At 42.0% G+C, this 26387-nt stretch overlaps 1 protein-coding gene across 5 annotated transcripts in view; it reads left to right on the forward strand.

The window, feature by feature from the left end:
* Positions 1–26387, forward strand: part of CFAP20DC (CFAP20 domain containing) — a 144789-nt gene that overhangs the window by 93687 nt on the left and 24715 nt on the right. For all 5 annotated transcript variants that reach the window (XM_080995700.1, XM_080995699.1, XM_080995701.1 and 2 more), the window contains 2 exons: positions 1339–1542; positions 6466–6527. In XM_080995700.1, coding sequence (XP_080851826.1) covers positions 1339–1542; positions 6466–6527 — 266 coding nt within the window. The remainder of the gene's footprint in view (positions 1–1338; positions 1543–6465; positions 6528–26387) is intronic.

A 26387-nucleotide genomic window follows, 5' to 3' on the forward strand; every position in this document is an offset into this window, starting at 1 on the left:
TTAGTCATGTAATAAACAACTCGCCCACTACTGACTTGTGTTGGTGACAAACTTTGATTTAACTTTGCCTCCATGCCAGGAGTTAATAGTGCAATCCTTCAGAATTTACTTAGAAATAAGTCCTACTGAGTTTGGTGGTTATTTCAGGTAAACAAGTGTAAAGTTTTAACCCAAACTTGAAGTCTTACAACATCAAAACATGTTCCGTCTTGAAGCCATAGTCCTCTCAATTCTCCCCCCCCCCAAAAAATAGAAATAAATAGGAGAATAAATAAATAAATAAATAAACTTAGGTGAATCCACCTTCCAACTGATGATCTGGTTTATTTTAATTCATTGGATTATAGTAATTAACGAACCTTGCAGTGTTTGCAATCTATCCTAGTTCAATTAGTTTTCTCATTTCTTATACTCATTTATATAATATTAATCAAACATTCCTGGCAGCTTTATACACCATGCAAGTCTCAAAACTACTAGAATACAAGCTGTCCCACATAGCTGTATGCCCTTTCTGTTAAATTGTCGATGCAGTTATTATCCATAGCAGAAGCTGGTGTGTATATTAATGAACGCTTTTCCCTGCTGCAAATATCACATGACCTCCTTCCCTTGTAAGAAATATTGGATCTTTTCAACCACTGTAGGAAAGTGTGCATGTCTTCTCCATAGTGACAGAGGCATAGGAAGGTCAGGTGGTACCTGCTGCGGAAAATTTCTTGTCACCCCCCCCATTTATTTATTTATTTATTTATTTATTGCCTGCAAAAATGGTTTTATGTTATTTCATATTTTCTTACAAAGGAATAATAATAAATAATAATAATAAACTTTTATTTATATCCCGCCCACCCCAGCCAAAGTCGGGCTCAGGACGGCTAACATCAGATACATAACATTGGTATAAAATCAAACAATAATTAAATAACCTCCTAAAACATGTCAAAATCAAATTAAAGTCTAATTAGATGGCTTTCTGCAGGGTTAGGGTTGGGAACAGTAAACGTTCCGGTGAATTGAAATTTCAGCCTTCACGACATAGGAAAACAGCCAAGTAAACAGCTATTTTTGTGCAGGAGGGTCAAGATATTAACTGATATGCATGAAATTTCATATATAGCTATATAATCCCTAGCGTAGTAAGATAAAACCTTTGGAGCAGGCATTTTCCAAAAAAAGTTTTTTATGAACTGCTCTAGTAGGACAATAATTGTTCCTTGATAATTTGTCACCCCCCTCCATGATGGCACCTGGGGCGGACCACTCCCCCTTCCTACGCCCCTGCATAGTGATTCCTTCCAGTACCACCCTCACGTTTCATTTCAATACAATTCATAGGAGTATGACTGGAGAAACTACCAGCCGAGCAACATGAGTGCTTCTGAACTGCAGATGTTGGCTAGTATGAAAAGGCAACAGAATGAAGAGCTGGAAGATAACGGACCTTCGCATGGGTTGAGTGCATCTCAGATAGACAACTGTAACATCAGCATCAGTGCAAGCAGTGATGACACAACCACCTGGAACTCATGTCTCCCAGCGGTAAGCTTGAGCATGCCTTCTGTATGTTCTCCTGGTGGAGCCCCTAGTTCTTCTGGGCTCATTTAAAGCTTTGTGTTGGCTTGAGAAGGATCCTAAATGCTATAGATCCTGGATATATACAAACATTTTTTTCTATACCTTTATGTTCTTTTAGGGTTCTACCTTTAAGCGATGTCTGCATAGATGCTCATGACTCATGAGTGAACTCTGCAGCCGTGTGTTACTGATAAAACTTTCCAACAGTGGCAGTAAGGTTCTTAGGAGAGTTTCAAACACACTCAAGAGCCCTTCCATGGAGTAATAACGGGCAGGGTGCAGCTACAGCATCTGGGGCAGATGCTCTGTTTAAATGCCTCCAACAACAACAACAAAAACCCATCAACTCCTAAGGCAGGCAGTCACACTGCCAAACAACTCTAACCATTAGGCTGTTTTCTCCTAAAGTTTGGCCAAAATCTGCCTTCCTGCAGTTGCCACCCAGAGCTTCTGTTTCTGCACTCTGGACAACTCTATTCCATCTGCTGTCGTCACTGAAGATAGATGCTTCTGAAACAACTCAAAGCTACTGCTAGAATGACGTGGGACCGGTCTTTCTGAATATGAATGTATATTGCGATACATGCTATCTATTCCTGAGCATGTTTACTCAGCATCCCTCTGTGTTCAATGGGCCTTACTCCTAAATGTGTCTAAAGGACAGGTTGAACTATTAGACCATCAAGCCCAAATATAGCTTACCATGACTGGCGGAGGTTCTTAAGAGAGTGAGGCAAAAGGTCTTTCCCATCACCTGCTAGCTTGATCCTCTTAACTGGAGGTTTAAAGTATTGAACCTGAGATCTTCTGCATACAATGCATGTGCTGTTATCGCTGAGCTTTGTTTTTGCTCCAAAAGGATTTCAGCATTACTTTATATCATTCCTCAAAAGCAAGCAATCGGAGTAGAAATCCTTTATTTTTGCAAAGTGGGCGGAGAACCATGAGCTACCTTTTAAGCTGAAATAATCTTTTCAGGCTAGAAAGATAAGGTTTGAATATTCGTCTTTTCCTTGGGGGAGGGGACGATTACAACATTTATGTTGACTTGAAAGTGTCCTAATGTTCAGTATAATACATACTTTAAAAATACTATATTACAGAGGGAAGAATGGCACTCATTTTTTATATCCAAAAATCCATGGTGTTTCAAAAATGCTCTGCTGCCCATTGTAGTTATCATCCCTTTCCTTTATGGAAGTTATAGCCAGAATGCAGAATCTACTCAGCTCTCCAGAGGCAATTAAGAATATGTCCGCTCCAGCACCTCAGCAATTTTTTTGTATTATTTGTTCTGTATGAAGCTTGAACAATCACAATCTATTGTAATAAGATGCTCTACTTCCTTTGGAAGGAAGTAAGCAGTTTTGTTACGAAATAGCCATTTACTGCTTTGCCCTTAAGCACCACCCATGCCACTCACCAGACATCACATCCTTCTCCACCAGCTTTTTTAGTTCCATGATGTGATCCTGAACATGCTGCATATAAGTTTAGTCTCACAGCAACTACAGAAACTTAGGTCTGTGTTAGATGGTTAAAACAGCCTAGTCCAGGCATAGGCAAACTCGGATTATACATGCCCATTTTAGTTTTACATAATTTTAGAACAAAAATACTCAGAATAAAATGTGTCCTGGCACTTAGTAAACTCATGTTTGGGTTCAAAGTGAGCACTTTGGACTAATGTGTCTCTCTTGTTTTTTTTAAGCTTTAAGATATAATGAATTACTCATTTAAAAGTATAATTAGATGTAGCTGCAGCTAGTGATGAATGTTTTGTGGGTGCCTCTCTCTACAGAAAACCAGACCTCTTTATGGATTTTTCCCCTTTCTGCATTTTTAACTTGAGACCAAAATTCTGTTAAGACACTTTTCAAACAAATGAACCATTCAGAACCCAAGTAATCATTCAGTGGATTCTGATGTTTCCTATCTTTACACATTGCAACCAGTGAACTTGACTTTTGAAACTGTTTTGGTTCAGTTTAGCGGAGAGTATAAAGTTTTATGCGATGTCAAGTTGACAACGCTGGCAATTGAAATTCGTTGCTTGTCCAAAAAGCCACTGAGGAAAGTACAGCTGAAAGACAAGTTTCCTTAAGCTGTCCTTCCAACATGCTTCAGCTTTTTGCCTAGTAAAAAACCTTTCCGTATGAAAAGTTGACTCTATTATTCTTTCCCAAAGCCTGCTTGATTCTATTATTCTTTCCAAAGTGGGCAAGTATAAATGACCATTTATACCAATTTTTACCCTTCTGTATATCTGCTGTCTCAAGAGTTCTCCCAACCGCATGTATTTTGGTGACTTCCGTAGCAATGTAAGGCAGGTAGCAAGGTAACACAGCCAGACTATATCCACAATTGTACATGCATCCAGTTTGCACCTACAATTCCAGATCCATCAAGTGAAACAAATCCTTGTACAAATCTCATTAACTGGATTGGGGCAGATGTTTGGCAAAGTCTGGAACCCAAAATAACAACTGTGCCTCAGTGTTCAGAAAATTATGCACAGAATAATAGAATTGTCGAGTTGGAAGGGACCATGAGGATCATCTAGTCCAACCCCCTGCAATGCAGGAATCTTTTTCCCAACCTGACGCCTGAACCCATGACCCTGGGATGAAGAGTCTTGTGCTTTACTGGCTGAGCTATCCCAGTAGGACATCTCTCAGCCCCACCCACAAACTCATTGTTCATTCATGTGAGAGGACAGAGGGCCTATTTCTGCTAATTCCTGATGTTCAAAATCAATGAGTAATTATGAGACTGGAAATGAAATTGTGAGACCTGACAGCATAATACATATTTCTGATTACTGTCACTTTCCACTTGTGTTCTGCAACTATGAAGGCTATAGATTCTGAGGTTTGTAATATGTGACCTTCCAGACTGCCCTCTCTGGAATGAATTAAGAGTTATCTTCTGCATCGAACAAAAGGCATCTCACTGGCATCTCACCCCAGGTTAAGATATAAGGTACATGCCCATTTTGGATGAAAACACCATGGAACTATTCACTCATTACTCATGTGAGGGCAGTGGCATGTTTTCTCCAGACTTTGCATCTGTTTCCTGCAGCAGCAGCAGCAGCAACAACAACAACACATTGTGTGTGGCTGTGTGTAAGGAAAACTTGATACATGAGCTCCTGCTCACTTGTAGACCACCATACAATTGGGACACCTACACAGCCAAAATGTGCACAGTTGCTCTAAAGGGCAGATGTGATGTTGGCAGCAGGTCTAGAAGTCATCACATGCAAATTAATCATCATTGCATGCAAATAATGCATGAATAGGGCTTATGAGTTTTTTCCATTCTGTCTGCGATCTTGAATTTTTGCTGTTAAGCAAGGCAGATTTTGACTCACTTTTTGTTCTCTTTTACCACTCACAGCTCTAGGGCTGATGAAAAGTAAACCCCACATAATAATTATGTTTTATACAAGTGAAGCAAAACAGCTGTGCCCCAATGTCATTTTGTATTCTGCAGTGTGCAACTGTTCTAATACGTGTGTTTAACAATGAAGGGAACTTATCAATAAGGGGACTTATTTGTAAAGTTTTCCTTGCATTGATGATCCTGGAGAAAATTGTATTTTGTGCATTCTTCTCTTGTGTGAAACAATAAAATCTTGTCTTTTCCAATTAATCATATTTTCCCCACTGTTACTGGCTCATCAAATCTTTGCTAATTTTTTCCATATAGATTATAGGCAGCTTCTCACCAGAAAACAAGGCTTTCTGTTCTAAATATTGGCTAATTTTACATAACCTCTTTGTCCCTTGGCCTAATCTATGGCAACAGCACCACCAGAAGGCTGTTTTTTGTCTCTCATTTATCTTTGCTGCAAGTTTCAGTTCATATGCTTTGTACATTCCTGAATAATAAATACTCAGCTTTATGTATTCAATTACTTTTCCCATGTTCTTTGACCTTAGTCCTATACCAGGTTTAGCATTTTCATCTGTTATGCAGCTTGATTCTCTATTGCCCTTCTATTCGTATCTTTAGTCATATTTGGGGGTTGGGAGTAGAATTGTATTTTGGCCTGTGAAGATACCAGGATGCAAGGCAAATGCATGAACAGATGCTCTCAGGCAACTTACAAAAGTGATATAATAAAAACTATACTTTCTAGCCAGTGATAGTTTACCAAGAAATGGAATGTAATAACTAGGCTGTCAGGGAAAAAATGTTGAAGTATAAATTGTTTAGCAGCTGCTCCAAACTGTCAGTCCAAAATGAACATAATAGCTTTGAGAACTACATATTACTCTGCTTAGCTGTCAGGTGTAATAATTTCTTTAAAGTGACTTTTAAATCTTCTTAAAATATAAAAAATTGCCTTGTTTCTAAATCCGGCTCAGAGCATTTTTCTGAAATTATGAATATTTAAAATGAGAATTGAAATGTTAAAATTGAAATCAATTATACCTAGTGTTTTGGTGCATGTGGCCAACTGATGAAAATAAAGAAATTTGCAAAAGTGCGAGTGAGAGAGAAAATGCAAATGATTGCTACGGATGAATATTAGCAAATCATAAATATACTCAGACTTTTCTCCCATCCTTCAGACCAGCATGACGTTACTTTCCTTTCATAAATACAAAATGTTGTATTACTTTCCTGACTTGGGGAGAGCACCTATATTAAGGCATGGTCATTCTACATGGATTCTCCCATTGTTACCCTTCCCTCCTCATTCCTCCCCTCCCTTTGGTGACCCCTGCCATTAGGAAGTAGGGCCTCATCTATTTACTTTTCTAACTCTGTAAGCACTGCATATATATTGATTGCATGAAATGGTTAATAATAGCTTTGAGACTGAAAGAACATTGGCAAAATACATTTCTCACTCCTGCTTCTTGTCTTCCACAGCCTGTCAATCAAGGGTGTCACTATCAGAAAGAAATGAACCCTCTTTCCCATTCCAACCCACGGTAAGCTGCTGTTTATAGCCCAGGCAACAAGGATGTGTTCGGAATGTTCTAAAGAACCGATCAATATGACTTTTCTTTGGTAGACTCTTAAATCTTGTTTTCAGCTATTGTGCCTGAGAAAGAGATGTCCACCCTCTCCGCCTTCTCCACACACACATGAAAATTTGTAGCTGCTAACATTTACGTGTGCATGTCTGAATGTGAGAGGAAGACATGCAAGGAGGGGTGCAGATGTGGGGTTCGACAGTGTTTGGGGTAGGGTCCTTATTCCTAGAAGCCTCAATGCAACGTTAATGTTGACATTGGAAAAGAACCATATTGGAAAGCACTGAAAGAATTGTTTGGAAGTCTTTGGTGCTGGTCATGTAATGAAACGCTAGAGGGGACTGGCAATTTTGGCATAGGGCAATTGTTTTCAAACTTCCTACTTTCAAGGGTCCCTTTCTTGAATAACTTCACTGGACTTGGGGTCCGAAACAGCTTTGAGGGGTTCAGTACTGATTGGAGTGGCAAACACAAGAAGTCCTAGAATTCCTATCCCCACACTCGCGCTTGTTCCGCTGCTTTTCCCTGGGGAAATCCACTGTCCGCAGCTGAATCGGAACTATCGGTGTCCCTGCAGATTCAGCAGCATACAGTGGGTTTTCCTGGAGAAAGTGGCGAAACCACTCAAGCAAAAACCACTCGGATATGTGCCTAGAAAGGATGGGACAGGCGGGAAACCTTTTGGACCTGTGCTTTCTTGGCATGGGACAAGCAGAAGTGTGAGCAAGCCCTAAATTGTAGGTGACTTCTCAGCGAAAGATCTGGCACCAGGAAAGGGGGGGGGGGCTAGGAGAGAAAACCCACCCCCACAGGGAACCTTTTATGCTTGTGTCTCTCACCGGGGGGGGGGGAGGATTCCCTATCCCTTACGTTTCAGGCGGCAGCTGTTCATAAGACTCTTATTATAAGACTCTTATTATAAGAGCCATCTAGAAAAGCCATTAAGAAATGTCCTTGTGGCTTTGCTGGGAGACTCTTTCAAAGAGCTGACCCTGGGGAAAATGGAGGGGAGGCACAATCCCCGGTGGGGACACACGACTCGAGGTAAAAGGCAAGGCTGGGATTTTGTGTCCCACTCCCAGTATCTCTGGGAGCTGCTCTTTGAAACAGCCTGCTTTTAAGCCACAGAGAAATGTCTCTGTCGCTTTGCTAGGTACCACATTGAAGAGCTGCCTGGATTGGTTCAGTAAGGAGTGAAGTCATTTTCCAATTCCAAGGGAAATAGTATAACTCACTTCTAAGCCGATCCATTGGGAGCCAAGGGAAGTTCGCCTGTCTCTCTTATTTCTGCATCAATCTCTGCCACAGCAACCGCTTGCAGAGCATACTGTAGAATATTCAAGGGGCACAGACATTCACATGGACCTCTGGTCCAGGCTCATTGGGTTTCTGTGTGAACTGAGAGTGCACACCCAAGCCTCTTCTACAGCCACATATTGCAGCTGAAAAGCTGTAATGGAGGAGAAGCTAGCTTTTAGGAGTTGTCCTCAATTACCGATATTCTCATTACAGAAACCTAATAAGCTTCCAAGAAACCCCAGGATTCCTTCAAACACAGTTTGAAAACCTCTAGCCGAGAGAAAAATACAATTTGAGGAGTCATGCTGACAATTCACAAACATATCAGAAGAGGAAAGAAGAATAGTATATATCCATTCAAGTTAGAACAAAATGCAGTGGGCTTAATTCTGCAGATTGAGGTTTAGTTTAGTTCCATTTAGGGTTTCAAAACCATACTGTATACCGAATGTCCTGATCCACAGCTCTCGCCTTCCCCTGCATGTCCCACTCAACCACTTCAGTTGGTGGAATTAGCACTACTACAGGAGCTACATAATGCTCCTGCGTTTGTAAGAACTTGATGGTTTAGTCAGTGTGACAGCACCAAAACTTCGGGACTCCCTGCCTGTTGAGTTCAAGCAGGTGCCTTCACTGTACTCGCCAATCTAGAACCCTGGAGAGCCACAACCAGCCATCGTAGTTGTTGTTGTTTAGTCGTTTAGTCGTGTCTGACTCTTCGTGACCCCATGGACCAGAGCACGCCAGGCACTCCTGTCTTCCACTGCCTCCCGCAGTTTGGTCAAACTCATGCTGGTAGCTTCGAGAACACTATCCAACCATCTCGTCCTCTGTCATCCCCTTCTCCTTGTGCCCTCCATCTTTCCCAACATCAGGGTCTTTTCCAGGGAGTCTTCTCTTCTCATGAGGTGGCCAAAGTATTGGAGCCTCAGCTTCACTATCTGTCCTTACAGTGAGCACTCAGGACTGATTTCCTTAAGAATGGAGAGGTTTGATCTTCTTGCAGTCCATAGAACTCTCAAGAGTCTCCTCCAGCACCATAATTCAAAAGCATCAATTCTTTGGCGATCAGCCTTCTTTATGGTCCAGCTCTCACTTCCATACATCACTACTGGGAAAACCATAGCTTTAACTATACAGACCTTTGTTGGTAAGGTGATGTCTCTACTTTTTAAGATGCTGTCTAGGTACTCTTTAGTTTAGACAAATCTAACCATGCGCTTCAAAAGTTGAGGTCTGTTTTAGTATTTTAATTTTTGTCTGGCTGTAAAATATATATATATATTCTTTTATTTTTTGTAAAGTGCTTTGAGGGTTTCTTTTCTTTCAATCAAACTGCATACATTTTATGAAATAAACAAATGTATAGATCGGAACTCAGCTATCCAATAGATCTTGCACTTGTCAGAATCATGAAACACAGTTCTTGGTATTTCAAACCTATCAAAATAAGCATTTAAATGTGTGTATTGAGAGAAAACAGGCCTTGAAATAGGTATTTGGAGAAGTTTTTAAAAGCACAGGTTCATGGGGAAAGGGAACAGAGCAGAATAATAGGTTAAAACATGCAAAGGTGCCATGGATGAGAAATAGGCAGATTCATCCACTCCTGGTTTTTGTTTCGAGGTTAAAGCTAACTGTCTCCAAAGGCATATCTGTGCAGCTCCATTGGAGGAGTGGGATGTGCGTGTTTCAGCACACCCAGCGTACTTCAGGACACACAAGAAGGGGTACTTCAGCCCATATTGGTCCCCTGCCAATCGACAGCTGATGGTAACCATATGGTTGCCTTTCCACAGTGAGCACAGGGATGCCCAAAGGGACAAAGTGACAAATTGCCATATAAACTGCCTACAACAGCAGAAATACATTGTAGAGGGTAAAACAGGCCAGACTGAGAAAGGTGAGAGTTTAGCTTTAGAGCTGAGAGCTGCAGAACACGTGAAGCAAGAGCCAGGCTCCCAGATGGAGGCAGAACCATGTCCAACCCAGAATGTTTTCACATATGACGCTCAGTGCACCTTGAAGCCTCTCTCATGCTGTTGCATGCACATGTTCACATCGTTAATGTGAGGCACATGGAACGTTCATTCTTGACAATGTAGATACAGTGGTACCTCGGGTTACATACGCTTCAGGTTACAGACTCCACTAACCCAGAAATATTACCTTGGGTTAAGAACTTTGCTTCAGCATGAGAACAGTAATCGTGTAGTGGCAGCGCGGCGGCAACAGGAGGCCCCATTAGCTAAAGTGGTGCTTCAGGTTAAGAACAGTTTCAGGTTAAGAACAGACCTCCAGAACGAATTAAGTACTCGAGGTACCACTGTATTAGTATTTCAAATGTAGATTTGAGAAATTCAACCAATTTAAGGCTCATTGGTGAAAATGCCACAAGTCTGTCTGGAGTTGTAGATAGCTGTATTTAGTCGTTATGTAATATTTTTGCTGAATTTTTTGTTTGTATGTGATTAATGTTATAGGCTCTGTGGGGCAGAGTGTACACCAGGCATAGGCAAACTCGGCCCTCCAGATGTTTTGGGACTACAACTCCCATCATCCCTAGCTAACAGGACCAGTGGTCAGGGGTGATGGGAGTTGTAGTCCCAAAACAAGTTAGCCTATGCCTGGTGTACACCATAAGGCTGCAACTGAAAATAACTGTTCCTATTTTCAGCTTGTGCCACATTGGGGCTGGCTCCTATCTAGCTTTGAATGGAAGTCGTTTTCTACCTCTTGGTGTGGGGGTTTCCTCAGTGTTAATCATATTCTAAAACAAGTTTTGTTTATTTGGCTTCTGGCCAGAGGTGTGCCCAGGATCCCTTGCGCCATTGGCAAGGAGCTGTATCAGCGCTGGCGCCCCCAGAAAAAAATGACTTTACCTCAGTAGCTACATTACAAATCAGTACATTTCACACAACCAAAGTATCTGGAGTAAGGGCAAGGTAGGAAGGGCGAAATAAATTCACACACCTTTGTGCCACGGTGTGAGAAGGATGTGAAGCTTCTCCCATGTTTGATCTTGTCACGGCATATATGCATCATGCAGATTTTTGCGCCTGCACCCCCAGTGGGGACCAGGTTCACTAACCCCTCTGTTTCTGGCAGCTTTCCAATATACATCGCTTTTCCCTTTTAGGCAAAATCATTAATTTCCCAACATTTACTCACAAGATACCATCTAAAACTTGTAACGTTTATCTCCCTGATAAGGCCTGGAATTGATTCCACCCCTTATCAAACACTTTTGAAATCAGTTCCTTTTATAATCTCAGATATTGTGGCCTAATGTCTCTTTGAGCATGAATTCCACGTGACATTGCAACTGCATGGAGGGGGGAGCAGGGTTGCACCCACTAGTACCACTCAGTTGTCTCACCCCTCAACCCCTACCATCCATCTGCCCATTTATTTTGGGCACTTTCATCATCAAACCCATTTGATTCCGTATGTGAGCCTATAGAGACAGAACTATTAACATTTAGGAAAATGGCTGCCGGCCAAACTGACCCATGGGATGCAGCGGGACATAAATCAAATGCATAACAAGATGGCTCCTCTCTGCAATGTGGCCTAAATTGGGTTCACGGTTTCTGGCAGACAGGTTGACAATGGGAAACAAGCTCCATCCTCTCCCACAGGCATCTCTGATAGAATTGTTCTTGTAAGGAAAAGGAAGGGAGCTCTCAACATTGGTTCATCCTTTGGCGAGCAAATGTTATGTACTCCTTCCACTCTTGACTTTTCGTGGGCTGCTTCAAGGCAACTGATTAGTCACTATATGAAACGAGATGTTTCCAACACTACAATTCTATGATTCTATAAATACTGAGGCCTTTTGGTTGTCTTAGATTTCCACCCTCTGTTTTCATTGGACAGATAACAGGTTGTTGTTGTTTTTCATTCTGAAGATAAAGAATCGAGGCTTAGACAATGACCTTCCCAAAGTTACTAGTGTGCAGTGTCATTGTTTTAAAAGGGGGGGGAATCTAAACCTATCTCTCCCAGTCCTTTTATCCACTGTGTCCAGGTGAAATTTTATTCATTTTAGTACTTTGAAGCACATACTGCAGCCCAGTGAAATTTGGAGCACATGGATTGAAGGTCTTCTATTCCCACTGTAGCCTGTGGAATTAATCTGATATGTTCCAAAACACTCCATTGTGGCTTCAGTTCCTGGGTGGGCTTGCTAGGGAGTAGGCTCCCTTGACCTCAATTCAACCTACTTCCCAGTGAAATTATTTGTTTATTTATTTGATATCTTAAAATACTGCCTTTCTCTCAAGGCGCCTTACAGCATTTAAAAACAATGTTACAAAATATAAAATAAAAACAAACAAGCTTAAAAACAATAATTGAAATACATCAGAACACATTTTAAAAAACTGAATTTACAAACAGAATTGCACAGCTTAACTGTGTTGGAGATTTCCTTTTTTTTTTTAGTTATCTCCAAAAAAAAACCATGGTGAGGGGAAGCATAGTAAAGATACAAACATTGTGTTCCAACCACCTCACTTTATAGTCCTGAATTTATTTATTTATTTATTTATTTTATTTCTGAGATGCAGAGGCAATCCGTAAAACACCTGACTTGTTATTGCCTCCATAAATTCAGTGGCCCTTGTGAACTGCCAGAAAGGTGTTACTGGGCTGTAAATATAGAGGATGACACAATTATGAGGTCAGCTTACATCATGGTATAAAAACTGGAGGAGATGAATATAGTAAATCTGTTATATATAGCCTGAAAAGGCAGGGTCCACGTTGCTACTCTCTTTAAAACAGAAAAAAAACTGAGCTGTTCTTCCTGGAAAGGAGTGATAGTGTTCCAAAAAGGAAAGAAGGAAGGAAAAATTATTGCTTCTCCAAGTCTGTGATCTAGAGGTATTCTTTTAAAACCTGTTCACAGAATTTCCTCCTATAAAGGAGGAATCAGAATCCGGCATTCTTGGGAAGCACATCTTGGAAGCAAAAGAAGATACACAGAAAACCAAATGTGATTTGGAAAATGAACATAATGTGTATTTGCACGTTATACCAAGGCAACTCAATCAAAAGTCTAAGAGACTTAATAATGAGCAAGCATTATATAGGATGTTACCAAGGGGTCAAATGGAGAGGGGCAAAGAGACTGGGAGATGCATTTTCAGCAAGACTAAATCCATTTAAAAGGAAGTATATTTTAAGAGTAGCCAGTGTTATTTTTATTTTTAAGGATATCCATATCCATTTGATCAACACAGGTGAAAATGCAGGTTTTTTTATATGAGCAGAGGGATTTCTCCATTTGACATATATGCCTAGCAGATGGTCCGTTTAAGTGTTTGTATCTATCAGTCAGCCAGTGTGTAGAACTTGATGTACCAGGTTACAATCGATTTCCTGTCTCTTAATGGGCTTAGGGAGACCATGAAAAGGAATGGGGTAAGATGATGGCTGCTCCAAGAGGTTCTGTCCAGCAAACTCTGTAACTGCCATAGATTCCTTCTTATGAACCACTGATCCAGCCTTCCATGTATTTTTGGACTAGAACTCCCTTCAGCATGCATGGCCCAGTGGTCAGGGATGATGGGAGTTGTAGCGCAAAACACACCAAGGGCACCAGGTTGGGGACAGGTTACTGGTGCCATGCTGATTTTATTGTAATTATTTGTGTGGTTTTAATAGATTTACACACAGAGAGAGAGAGAGAGAGAGAGAGAGTGATATCAATGTTTCATTACTTTTTAATTAGTGTTTTTCTATGTTTTAATGGTTTTTATTTTTATCTGTAAACCTTCTTGAGTCCCACTGGGGGGAGGGGAGTGCAGTATAAATAAATACATCATAATCATCTCTCTCTGCTGTTTGGAACTTCTCAGTGTAGATGCCTGTACTGTTCTGTCAAGTCTTCCGCGAACAACTCACACAGTAAACCTTTCTCTTTAATCATCCCCTTCCCAGAACAGTAGCTACGCCAAATCTGTTGTAGTAAAAAACACAAAATGGTTTATTGTGATGTGGGTGCCAATGTTCCTCTTGGTAACCAAAACAATGGTGGTCACCATATTCTCTTGGAAAGCCCTCTCTGTGTGTGGCTTAAGTCAAAATGCAGCGTCATACGGAGGAGACTCTGTGAGGGAACTGTGACCGCCAACCATTGGTGGCCAAGAAGGGAGCAGGTGCCACCTACCGTAAAAGAAAGGTAAATCACGTGGCCATCGTCAGTAAAGCAAAAGGGGGCAAGTTTGCCAAAACGAGTCTTTCATCAGTAGCCACTGGTATGCAAGAACTAAAAATGGCTGTTGCTCCCAGCTTCTTGCAGATGTTAAGAAGCAGCTTCCTCCTATCTGTCTCTTAGGAAATCCAGCACTCTTTCCCACCACTGCTCAGCATCCTTCAATTTGCTGCCTTTCCCTCTTGCTAGGGTTTGTTACGATATAGAAGCAATGCGGCCGCAAGCTGGTAGCTTGAAAGCAAAACATAATGGGAATGTTGGGACTGTTCCGTGGGAAACAGAGGGACAGTCAATTCACAGTGCAGAGGGCACCGGAATTAGCTCAGAGTGTAATATGAGCTGTACAGGAAGTACAGGAGGAGTTTGTCTCTCGACTGCTGAAGCTTGAAGAGAGCACACATGATTTTTGTAACGCTGCAAAGACAGAAATAAAGGCATGTAAATACGTTTCTGTCTATCTCTCTCCCCTGCCCGGGGGGGGGGCAGGAAAGAGGGGGGGGTGTTCTTCTCACTCGGAGAAGGATCGCCTATCGCGACCTAGCCTGGATCCTGCCGGGAATGCAGACAGGGAGGTCAACCGGAGATCAAGCCGGGTGCCTGGAGAGTGGCCAGTTTCTCCTGATAAAGGCTTGAATCCTAACATCTGGTAGCATGGAGCCGATGGTTTTGATCCATGAAAGCAACAAGAGAGGTTGATGGATCGTACTTCATCCTCTGCAAGGAGATAAAGAAAGAATGTGGTAGCGGGCGGATGGAAGCTACAAGGACGGCTGAGTACCGGAGGAGGTGTTTTTGCTGAGCAACGGATTCCCTCAAGGTATGGTGATTTTATGGCTGTGAGAGTGAACGCGAATTGAAGCATTCTTCGGTTCACTGAGTGTCTGCTTTTGGATGAAACCAGCACTGAAAGAGAGCCACATATTTCGCATACCTGAGTCTTGATAAGCCTGGAATGTCCAGTTGCTAAGCAACTAAACGTCAGTAAAGTGGAAAGTTACTGGCCAACAACGGAAGTAAGGCTGAGCACTGTGAGAGGCTGGAAAAACACTGAGAAAACAGCATTTGTTTTGTCTGTATATCTCACTGCTCTTGGAGGGACTTTCAAAACAGCCTGCGTTTAGCTGCCAAGTGTGAGGCAGTAAACAGCCAATAGACTTTTGGAGTTTACAGGCTCGAGAGTGAGAGCTGAGGCTTGGATTCAAAATGGATACCAAGAAGGGGGGAGGCTTACCTTACCCACCTCCACTGACTAATGACAATTATTCCTCATGGTCTGTAAAGATGAAAGCCCTGCTTCAGAATCAGAGGATTTTTGGGGTGATTGATAACCCCATCCCTGCTGCACCAACGCCAGGTTGGAATTCACAGAATGTGAGAGCCAGGACGGCCATAATTCTGTGTATCTCAGATGATCAGCTCGTGCATATTCAGGATTTGGAATACGCGCGTGAGATTTGGCATACGCTGCGTAGAATACATCAAAGAGATGCTGGTTCTTCAGCGTTGCTGCATTTTGAAAAGCTAACCAATCTAAGGCTAGCGCCTGATGGAGATGTACAAGCGCATCTGACAGAGATGAAATTCTTACGCCAGCAGATGGCAGAACGCAATTTCCCTCTACAGGAAGAGATATTCTGCTTCATGATTATTAACAGCCTTAATCGGACTTATAAAACGGTTGCAAGTCAGCTTGGTTCTCTACCTGCCGCAGATCTCACGACAGAGAGAATTTGTGCCGTGATTCTCAATGAGAAAGACAGACTTGCTGCAATAGATGTCAAAGACAGGGGGAGAGAAGCTCGGAGTTCTGACACCCCCACTGCTATTGCTAGTGAAGAACAGGCTGTTGCTTTGAACGTTGTCCATTGTTTCAATTGTGGACAGACTGGGCATCTTCAGCGGAATTGTAAGAAGCCACGTCAACAGAAAGGAGCTAAGGGAAGCTTTGCAAAGCCTGAGGCATCAGGCAAAAGTCGTACCAAGTCCCAGGTGAAACCTGCAAAGGCATTGCTGTCAACAAAAGCCACATTTTCAATGGAGAACGCTTTTATTTTGGACACTGGAGCGACGCAACACATGACGTCGCGGCAAGATCTGTTTTCAACGTTTAAGAAGCAAAGCTTCACTGTGAAACAAGCCAACGGTCAGGAGCTGGAAGCGACCGGGTTTGGAACTGTGTATCTTGAGAGTCTGAACTTGACTATTAACAATGTGTATTTGGTTCCTGATTTAAAGTTCAATCTGCTGAGTGTTTCGCAGATCACAAAGGAAGGACTGACTTTGTCCTATGATAGAGAAAGCTGCAAAATCTTCAAAGATGGAGAGCTGTATCTTTCTGCCAGAGAGAAAGATGGACTGTATTTGTTGACTTTTGATCAAAGTGATTGCATAAATTGTAATGCATCTGATTCTAACTTGATTTCTCTCGCAGGTGTGTCGAAAAACGTCCAGAAGACGACGCAAGTAACCAAAGCTTTTCAGCGAGTGTATGCTGATGTGATTGGTCCTCTAGCACCGTCTAGAGGCAATGCAAGATATTATCTTGTGTGTGTGGATTATTTCTCTCATTATGTGTGGGTATATATATTGCAGAAACCACAAGAAGCCTTAGAAAGGTTTAAAGAGTTTTGTGACAAGGTTAAGGATGTTCATGATGCTAACATTGATTGTCTTTTCACAGATGAAAAGCCAGTTTTTCTTTTGCAGGATTTTCAGGATTTCCTGGACAAGAAAGGGATAAGGCACAAGACTGCTGTTTCTGCAGAAGCATGGAACAGAAGTGTCTGTGTGCAAGTGAACAAAGAATTGCAAAATGGCATGAAGGTGCAATTGCTGACTTCACATTTGCCACATGAGTATTGGGCGGAATCGTTAATGTGTTATTGTTACAGTTGGGTGAGAAAAGTTTCAAAAGGTTTAGGATGTTCTCCTTTTGAAAAGCTATTCCACAGAAAACCTTCTGTTGCCCATTTTAAGGTTTTTGGGTCTTATGTGAAGACTGAAGCTCCAGGTGGAGTAAAGAATGTTAGAGGCATTTTTGTGGGTTATGAAAAGGGTCTCTACAGAGTAATTTTGTCTGAATCTGGTCAGGTGGTTCTCACAAAATTTCTAGAGTGCTCCTGAACAGGAGAGAGTAATTGTTCACACATTTCCCACTGAGGACGATTCAGATGATGATGATGATGAGTTTACTGATTACAGTGGTACTGAGAATGACAGTGATAACTCAAAGAGCTCAGTTGACACAGTCATTGAGAGGAAATCTCACACAATGGATAGACCTTCACAGGTGAAGGATGAACCACTGTTTACTATTGGAACTGGTTCTCCAAAGAGTCCTGAGACTGAACCAGTGAGCAGAGAGGATCAGCACCTCATACGCAGGTCCAAGAGAGTTACAAAGGGTGTACCACCCAAGAGGTATTCAAAAGAGTTTGCTAACTCAGCTGTAGCATGTGTTACTATTGTTGACAACTCAAGACAGGTTGAAGCTGTGTCTAAGTCAGAGACAAAGACACAACAGAGAGTTGCTAAGCGTAACACTACATTCCCTAGCCAAGGTAATGCAGATGCACTCATTCCTTGGAAGACAACCAGAGAGGTACACTGGGGAAACCAGTGGCGGGTAGTTCCAAGGGTGGAACTGAAACAACAGGCGAGTGTTATATGTATAACAACTGTTTGTTTTCTTCTCTGGATCACGCTTTGCTCGCAGCGCACATTGATTCATATGGGGGAGTATGTTACGATATAGAAGCAATGTGGCCGCGAGCTGGTAGCTTGAAAGCAAAACATAATGGGAATGTTGGGACTGTTCCGTGGGAAACAGAGGGACAGTCAGTTCACAGTGCAGAGGGCACCGGAATTAGCTCAGAGTGTAATATGAGCTGTACAGGAAGTACAGGAGGAGTTTGTCTCTCGACTGCTGAAGCTTGAAGAGAGCACACATGATTTTTGTAACGCTGCAAAGACAGAAATAAAGGCATGTAAATACGTTTCTGTCTATCTCTCTCCCCTCCCCGGGGGGGGGCAGGAAAGAGGGGGGGTGTTCTTCTCACTCGGAGAAGGATCGCCTATCGCGACCTAGCCTGGATCCTGCCAGGAATGCAGACAGGGAGGTCAACAGGAGATCAAGCCGGGTGCCTGGAGAGTGGCCAGTTTCTCCTGATAAAGGCTTGAATCCTAACAGGGTTGAGCTGTACCCTGAGAGGAGGGTATTGGGTGAGCCCAGGATCAGCTCCAGGTCACACGTGTTGCCTCGCAAATAGACACCAAGGCTTGTGGCAGCCATTTTCTATCCTTGCAACAGCATGGCATAGTTTGCATTTGGGGTTAATGTTGAAAAAGGCTGAGGTAAAGTTAATGTTTTTTCGGGAAATGTTTCCAAAAACAAAGTAATGTTCTGTCACTTTCTATTTAGGAAAGCATTTTTATAAACCTTGGCTCTGCCTGCATCTCGCCAGCTGTCCTAGAATTGAATCAGTGTCATTCCAGGCTCTTCCCAAGTCACCAACTGAAATTCATGCATCTAAAGATCAAACAGCTGTTTTGGCTTGTTCTTCTTCTTGTTGTTTTTTAAGTAACTGCAGAAGCAAGCAAAGACGGAGCATCAATATTTCAGGACATTTTGGTCTCTCGTCAAAGGAAACTTATCGTGTGACCTCCAATGCAAGGCAAATTTCTACAAGTTTTGAGTCTGGCCTATAGAAGTGGACCTATAGAAGAGTCAGAAGGGTCATTTGAAGCTGCCTAGTCCAGCTTGAGCATAGGATCTGCCTTTCAGGATGCAGTTACAGCATCCCTGAGAGATGGTTCTCTTTCTTCTGCTAAAATACCTCCAGCAAAGGGCAGCCCACCAGCTCCCAGGCTGACCCATTGTCAAAGAGGTCTTCTTAGTAGGGGAAATGGCTCCCCTGAAATTTCCACCCATTCGCCTAATGGACACATTTTTCAAAAGAAATTTCACTAATACATCACATTTTTTGTTTGTTGCTTTCACTAATATACGCATTTTATGCACCCAGTATGTGCTTTTTGTACACGTTACTCGGCTACAGAAAAGCATTGCAAAATTTGGAGAAGTGTGGATTTCAAAAGGACAGCTGTGTTTAGCTTCACACATGGTTTTGTAAAGTGTAAATTAGGTAGGTTCACCTTTAAATGTGAGCTGAAATAAATACCTCCCACGTCCCTACTATGCACATGCTTTTACAGAGTAATCCAAATTCATCTCGTATCATCGTTTGTGCAAGTTTGCCACCTGAGCAGGTGAGAAATAGCACACATTCTCTTGCTAGCAATCGGTGGTCTTGAGGAACAGTTTATTTGCCCAAAACACAGCCGCCCTTCATCCTTACTCTATCATTTTTGTCTTGTGATGCTTTCAGATAGCCACCCTACCTCCGTCCGCAAATAAGCTAATGGCAAGGCAACAACGCAGCTAGGACTCTAGTCAGATTCAAGTTGTGGGAGCACATATAATTAGGAAGGAAGAGGGGTCCCGAAAAACAGTCACACCTTTCTTTCATGTTGAAGGCTAATTCTCTACTGAATCTTAAGTGGATAGGAAGCCTCAATAATTACACAAACCAATGTTTTAATTGTTCCCCTTGTAGCAGAATGTATTGTTCACATGCCAGTTGAGCAAAAGCATGGGTGACCTGGTTACAGCTAATGGGGATGCACAGCTTTCCTTAGAGCTTGTTAGGGCAAGAATGTCTGCCGCTGTTTTCTTCTTTGACTGTAGTTAACAGTAGCACATGAGACTCTAGACTGTAACAGGCCTGGCTCTTGTTCCAGTTTGCCCTTGCGTTAACTTAGCCACGGTGCAGCCAGTATTCAGATCTTTGCTGTTTTGTCCCTCTTGCTTACGGTGCTGTATCGGAACGCAACAGTTTGCTACCTAAATTATTTAATATACTCTTGAATGCCAGGCTCTGAATCAACTCCTTTATTTCTTTTCTGGTTTTGCATGAACCAGTGATTCCTCAATTGAAAGCATGGCCACTGGGACTGCCGTCTTGAATCACAGTGCACGTTAGCAACATATCCAGCAAGCTAGCATCAGACACCCTAGATGGCAAAAAGAGATAGCCGGTGCTCTGATTACCAGTTGCTGGAAGATGCAAGGGAATAGGGACTGCTCTTGTGTTCAGGCCATGCTTGTGTGGATTCCCACAAGCATCTGGTTGGCCACCGTGAGAACAGGATGTTGGAGTAGGTGGGTCACTGGCCTGAGCAAGCAAGCTCTTCTTGTGTTCTTCTGTTGCCTCAACTGTCCGTTGCGGTCACAGCAGTCAGGGTGACGTGCAGCAATTTCAAAAGGGAATATTAATAATACTGCAAAACATTTCAGAACAGGTACAGCAGATGAGGTTTTGAAAACTACTCGACCCAACAAGTCAGGTGATGGAAGAGGGGGCCAACTGAATTTCCCAAGGAAAGAAGTAATCTAGGTATGGCCCTCTCCAGTGTCTCAACCAACCAGGCTTCCCCCACTGTTGTAATGTAGAAAGGAGCGTCTTCTGCATGGGAGGAGATGGTTCATTAGGTATGTTGGACCCAAATCATAATGGTAATAATCAGCACTTTCATAATATACACATGCAGTAGATGTACTCCAAGAATGTGGTCTCTGTTGATGTGTCAAGGCTAGTTGATGTTCAGCTTTCCAGGGTTGGGTGGGGGGATTGGAATTCCCCCAGTTGCATATGTAGTCAGTATTAGCACTAACCAGACTGTTTGAAGTGCATTGCAGTTGTCTGAAATTTCCCTACAAACCCTGTGTCTTGTCTTAAATATTACACCTAGAAACTCTCTTTAGAGCACTTTTTTCCTATGGTGTACAAAGGACCAAATACAGTGGTGCCTCGCAAGACGAAATTAATCCGTTCCGCGAGTCTCTTCGTCTTGCGGTTTTTTCGTCTCGCGAAGCATGGCTATTAGCGGCTTAGCGGCTATTAACGGCTTAGCGGCTTTAAGAAAAAGGAAACAAACTCGCAAGAACTCGCAAGACGTTTCATCTTGCGAAGCAAGCCCATAGGGAAATTCGTCTTGCGGAACGACTCAAAAAACGGAAAACTCTTTCGTCTAGCAAGTTTTTCGTCTTGCGAGGCATTCGTCTTGCGGGGCACCACTATAAAACATTTCCTAATGTTTACTATCTTCTTAAGAGATCTTGCCAAAACGAGGTCCCTTAAAAACATTGTACAGCAAATATATAAGTAAGCATTTATTTATATTTCACAAGAGCCTCACCTACAGTCTGAGCTGAGAAATCAACACTACCGAGGGGTGGGAAGTGATGAAGATTTAATAGCAGAACAGCTCAAGGTTGAATGTGTACATTAAAAAAAATGAATTCAGCTATACCAAAAAGGCATATTCATTTTTATGATTCATTAGATGAGTGAGGTCATATAACTTCATTAATCATATGCAACAGCCTACACGATGTTATGAAGTATCAGAGAACTATCTTGCAAATGCCAAAATAAGCGAGCAGCAATAATGTATCACAAAATGTACTTTACTTTTATATTGGGCTTGTTCACTAATTCACAAAATTCAATAATTTGCAACAGGGCTGTACAACCATTAATCTGAATTAGTACTGTTCCACTGTATTCATCAGCCCTGCTCATGCATCAAAAGAAATAGGATAATAAAGAAGATAGTGGATCAGAATTGTCTCTAATAGTTTGGAGACTTTGTCATCTGAGTAATTTATATGGCATGGGGGAGAAGGATATCATACCCTTTGGCATATCCACACTAAAGTCTTGTATTGGTTTATTTCTTCTTCTTCTTGGGAAACTTTGAGAATTATAGGGAGAGTCTTAATCCCCTTTCCTAACAGATTTATTAAATTAAAACTAAACTATTATTCTTAGTATGTTATGATGGACACCATCATAGCTAAAGAAGTATAAAACCAATAGCTAAAGAAGTATAAAACCAACGTAGGCATGTAATTTATTTACACCAATCTTTATTTAAATAAGCCCACAAAAGCTGCTAGCCTGACTTCTTCTTCTATATATAACTAACTTGCTAATAGGGTAGTACTTGCCGTAGTAGCCTTTAGTGACCAGCATAGATACACAACCCTTTCCATTCCAACAGAAATGGCTGCTTCCTGTGTTGAGTTGGCACATTAACTTTGTTCACAAATTGGGGGGAAGGGGAGGCATAGTGTTAGACAAAAGTATGCCCTTGGTACCATTTGTAAAAGCAACATCAGTTTGTGCTATGTGTGGGTTCATACCCAAATCCGTCTGGTGCAGAGAAAACAAAAAAACAGGGATTTAATGTTTAAAAAAATTACATTTGAGCAGCATCCTGGCTACACTGAAGTTATCAGACACAGGACACTTGAGGAATAGGTGGTTTATGTTGCTTCCTCTCTAGCCAGCTATAAGAAACAGCTCTCTGATATGAATGTGATACATTCAAAACATTTATTTAACATAAATCATTGCGTAAGTCGTGTTATGAAATGCAAGAGAATACCATGGAAAGCCATTTAAATATATTTTGAAAGAGAAGGGGGGGAGGGAATGGTAAACTGAGAACAGTGGATCCCTGTTTTCAAGTGAGGTTTGAATGTGAGACCTACGAAAACAGATTTCCCAAGGAAGCAGGCCCTAGTGATTGGGCTCCCTACTCCAAAGTTACTTGAAAATTTGTAAACAGTCCGGAGGAACTCTAACCTTTCCGGAAATATGGTTAATCTACTGGTGTCAACCTTCCCTGGCAGATTATAGCCACAGAAAAAGTCTTGTGCTAGAGGTGTTAGAGAGCTCGCTTCCAGTGCCCACCTAAAGAAACATGTTCGCTGGAACACTTTGCAGAGCCTCTGACACACAGACAAGTTCCCTAACAGATAGATACAGCAATGGTTGTCTATAAGTTTGAAAACAACTGCTTTTCCAGTAGTTTAGGCTAGCTGTAAGTGTTTCCAGTGACTTCATTTCCAAAGGCCATTGCAATAGGGTTTTTTACTTACAGAATATCCCCCCAAAAGGGTGAATCCAGATTAAATGAGGGGGGGGGATCCAGTTGCTATTTTGATGCCAATGACATATTGTGGATGCTGCAAAGAATTTGGCATGTATGAGGAACGCCTTTTCTATCCTGTTAACGAATGCATGAAACCAACTCTGAATGTACTTGAGAATAATCCTGAAACTTCAGTGTGTTGGTTCACTACGATCAAGGGAGCCGTCATTCTTTATTTTAATTTATTTATTAAATTTGTGTACCGTCCTCCACAGCATAAAAATACAAAATAAAAACACAAGACTCATTTAACTCATTTGGAAATCAGGCCTATGCTGCAGGGCAGTAGTTCTTAAACCTTTTTCAGATTCCCCCACCAGGGAACCCTCAATATATGCATTGCATAAGATTGTGTGGCCTTTCCCATCAAGTACTTGTCTGGCTTGTTGGGTCTCACTCCTGCCGTGAATGAACTGAGAGTACAGTCTCTAGCGCATTCTGCTTTAGGTTTTGACAGTAAAATCAGCACTGATAAATAAATAAAGGCAATGAGCACGTGTGAGTTACTAGAATGACTATTGCTGTACCGAAGGCAGAAGTTCTGCAAGCTGCATATAGCTGATCTGATTATGCTAACATAAGATATTGTTCTATTGACTCTGTTGTCCATTGATTTTGCTTGTTTTCCTAGCCCCTTGTTCTCTAGTCATCCATTAAGAATAAATGGGTGGCAATCTATAGTACAAGGCAGCAGAAGGCTCTCAGGCTCAGGCCCGCAAGAGAGAAAGCAAGCTTTGTTAAACGTGAGGCAGCTGGTTATTAGAAGACAGCTTCAGGTGTTTTATGAATTGCTGAAGCATTCAAACATAATTCCTAAAATGAATGGTTTGCTTGTGCTCAGCTTTTCACTAAAAAAAGAGAGAGAGAGAGTGAAAGAGAAAAGAAACAGCTAATTGACACTTTGTTAAATGCGTGGGCATATGAAGCAGCAGACAAGCAAATCTAGGGCCTGACAGCTCATAACTGATACGCTTCATTATCGCCTGTTTGACTGAGATGAAATGAGAATATGGAGGAATCTTGCCGAGTATCTCCTTTCCCCTGTGCAAGTTCTTTAATGCAATTTTTATATAGCTAATAAGCTGATAAACACATGAATCAAAGTTTGCAAAAGGGACAGGACAGGGGTTTTGTTGTTGCTGCTGCTTTTGTTAAATTAGGTAATAAAACATGGGGCTGCTTTTTCTTCATTGGCACCATTTATATTGTCACCAAGCTAATGCTGCAATATAGTTATAAAATATCCGTATACATAAAATCGCACTTTAAATCCTCAGTCCAAAGCCTCCACAATGAACATGGGATGGGAACCCCAGTAGCAAGCGTCAACGAAAGAATTCCCATGAGTCTACAGTTAGCTCAGTTGGTTAGCGCGTGGTGGTAATGATGACGAGGTCTTGGGTTTGATCCCCTTATGGGTCACCTGCACATTCCTGCATTGCAGGGGGTTGGACTAGATGATCCTCAGGGTCCCTTCCAACTCTACAATTCTATGATTCTTCAACTTCCATAACCGTGAGTGGGGGAAATGTACTTCTCCCTGCAATTCTTACTGAACTGCAGCCATAGGGCAATTCTGTGCCACAAGCTTCTTTTGGTTGAAGCCAGTTTAGGACTGGATCCTGACTAAGTTAGCTACAGATAATTCCCATTGGTTTCATATTAGGAAATTATATCTAAGTCATGATTGTACTATGCATTTCAGTGGAGCTTAAGTAACTTGGCCTAGAAACAACTCATCATTTTCTTCAAAGGACCCTGAAAACTGTGGTGCAACGAGGATGCTGAGAGATCTTTGACAGTGGTTCCCAGCCTCATCACATAAACCCTCCAAGTAACATGTTAAATCTGTAGTGCAGCTATTGTTATACCTCACCCCAATCTCTGCCGAACTGCTGCATGAGATCCCAGGGATCCCAGGCACTTCCCCAGGGTTGTGTTGGAAAGATCGAAGCACACTGAAGGCTGATGTCTTTAAGAAATATGGTCCATTAACACATTTTTACACCTGGAAGTCTGCAGTGGAGGGGGTACAGAACATTATACCCCTAGAGTGTCTCTCATCACCCCTTTCATAGCTTCAGCAAGCTTGGGACCAAAGCAGTAGTCAGCCACGGCTCTCAAACCCAAGTCTCCTGCAAAATGACACTGCCCCCTCCCCTGTTTTCCTACTTATGGAAGCCGAGATTGTATACTTTTCACCAACAGTAGCCTTGGCAACCCCAGTTTTGCACAGACCCAAGGACCTGCTTTTGATGTGCTAGTGACCAGCAATCCAAGAAAAAAGCACACCAAGAACTCTGGCCTGAGTTCTTGTTGTGCTTTTTTCTTGGTATATTTAATAACAAGAACTCCAACTTACCGTATTTTTTGCTCTATAAGACTCACTTTTCCCCTCCTAAAAAGTAAGGGGAAATGTGTGTGCGTCTTATGGAGGGAATGCAGGCTGCGCAGCTATTCCAGAAGCCAGAACAGCAAGAGGGATTGCTGCTTTCACTGCACAGCAACCCCTCTTGCTGTTTTGGCTTCTGAGATTTAGAATATTTTTTCCCTTGTTTTCCTCCTCCAAAAACTAGGTGCATCTTGTGGTCTGGTGCGTCTTATAGAGCGAAAAATATGGTATTTAACGTTGGTGACTAGCAATCAGCACATTTGTCTGTTAATGGCTTATCCCCAGCTAGCTATGTGAGCTGGCTGTGCTAATAATCTTAAACTATAATGCAACAGCACTTGGCATAGTTTTAACCAAACTTTGCTTGACTCACAAATGTATGAGTTTACTCAAATTCTAACCCTTTATCTAGGGGGTTACAGGGAATCTTCCCCCTCCCAAACTTATAACAATATATTTCCAGTAACAAATGTACAGAAGACACAACAAGAATTGTATGGTCATAGTTGAGGAATGCATAGACAGAGAGCGTGTATACGCCCCCTCTCTCTAAAATAACACTGACCTACAAATTTTGCCTTACCATGCCAAAATGGGGGGCACACAATGTAAGGGGAGACACACTTCTGTTTGTAATAAGCTTGTAAAATGAGTCTTTAGACTGAAAAATATGCCACCCTCCTTCCCCTGCCAAATAGGGCCAACCAGCTCACAGAAGGGCAAGACAAAAAGTTGTTGAGATGGCCATCTAACAAAGTGTCACAAGTTCTCCCACCCCACACTGACACCACTTAGGCTTTTTCCCAAGTAGACCTAGTACCTCATGATGTAGTTCATCCACGCT

Source organism: Podarcis pityusensis (assembly GCF_964106645.2).
Source record: "Podarcis pityusensis genome assembly, chromosome: 2".
NCBI lineage: Eukaryota > Metazoa > Chordata > Lepidosauria > Squamata > Lacertidae > Podarcis > Podarcis pityusensis.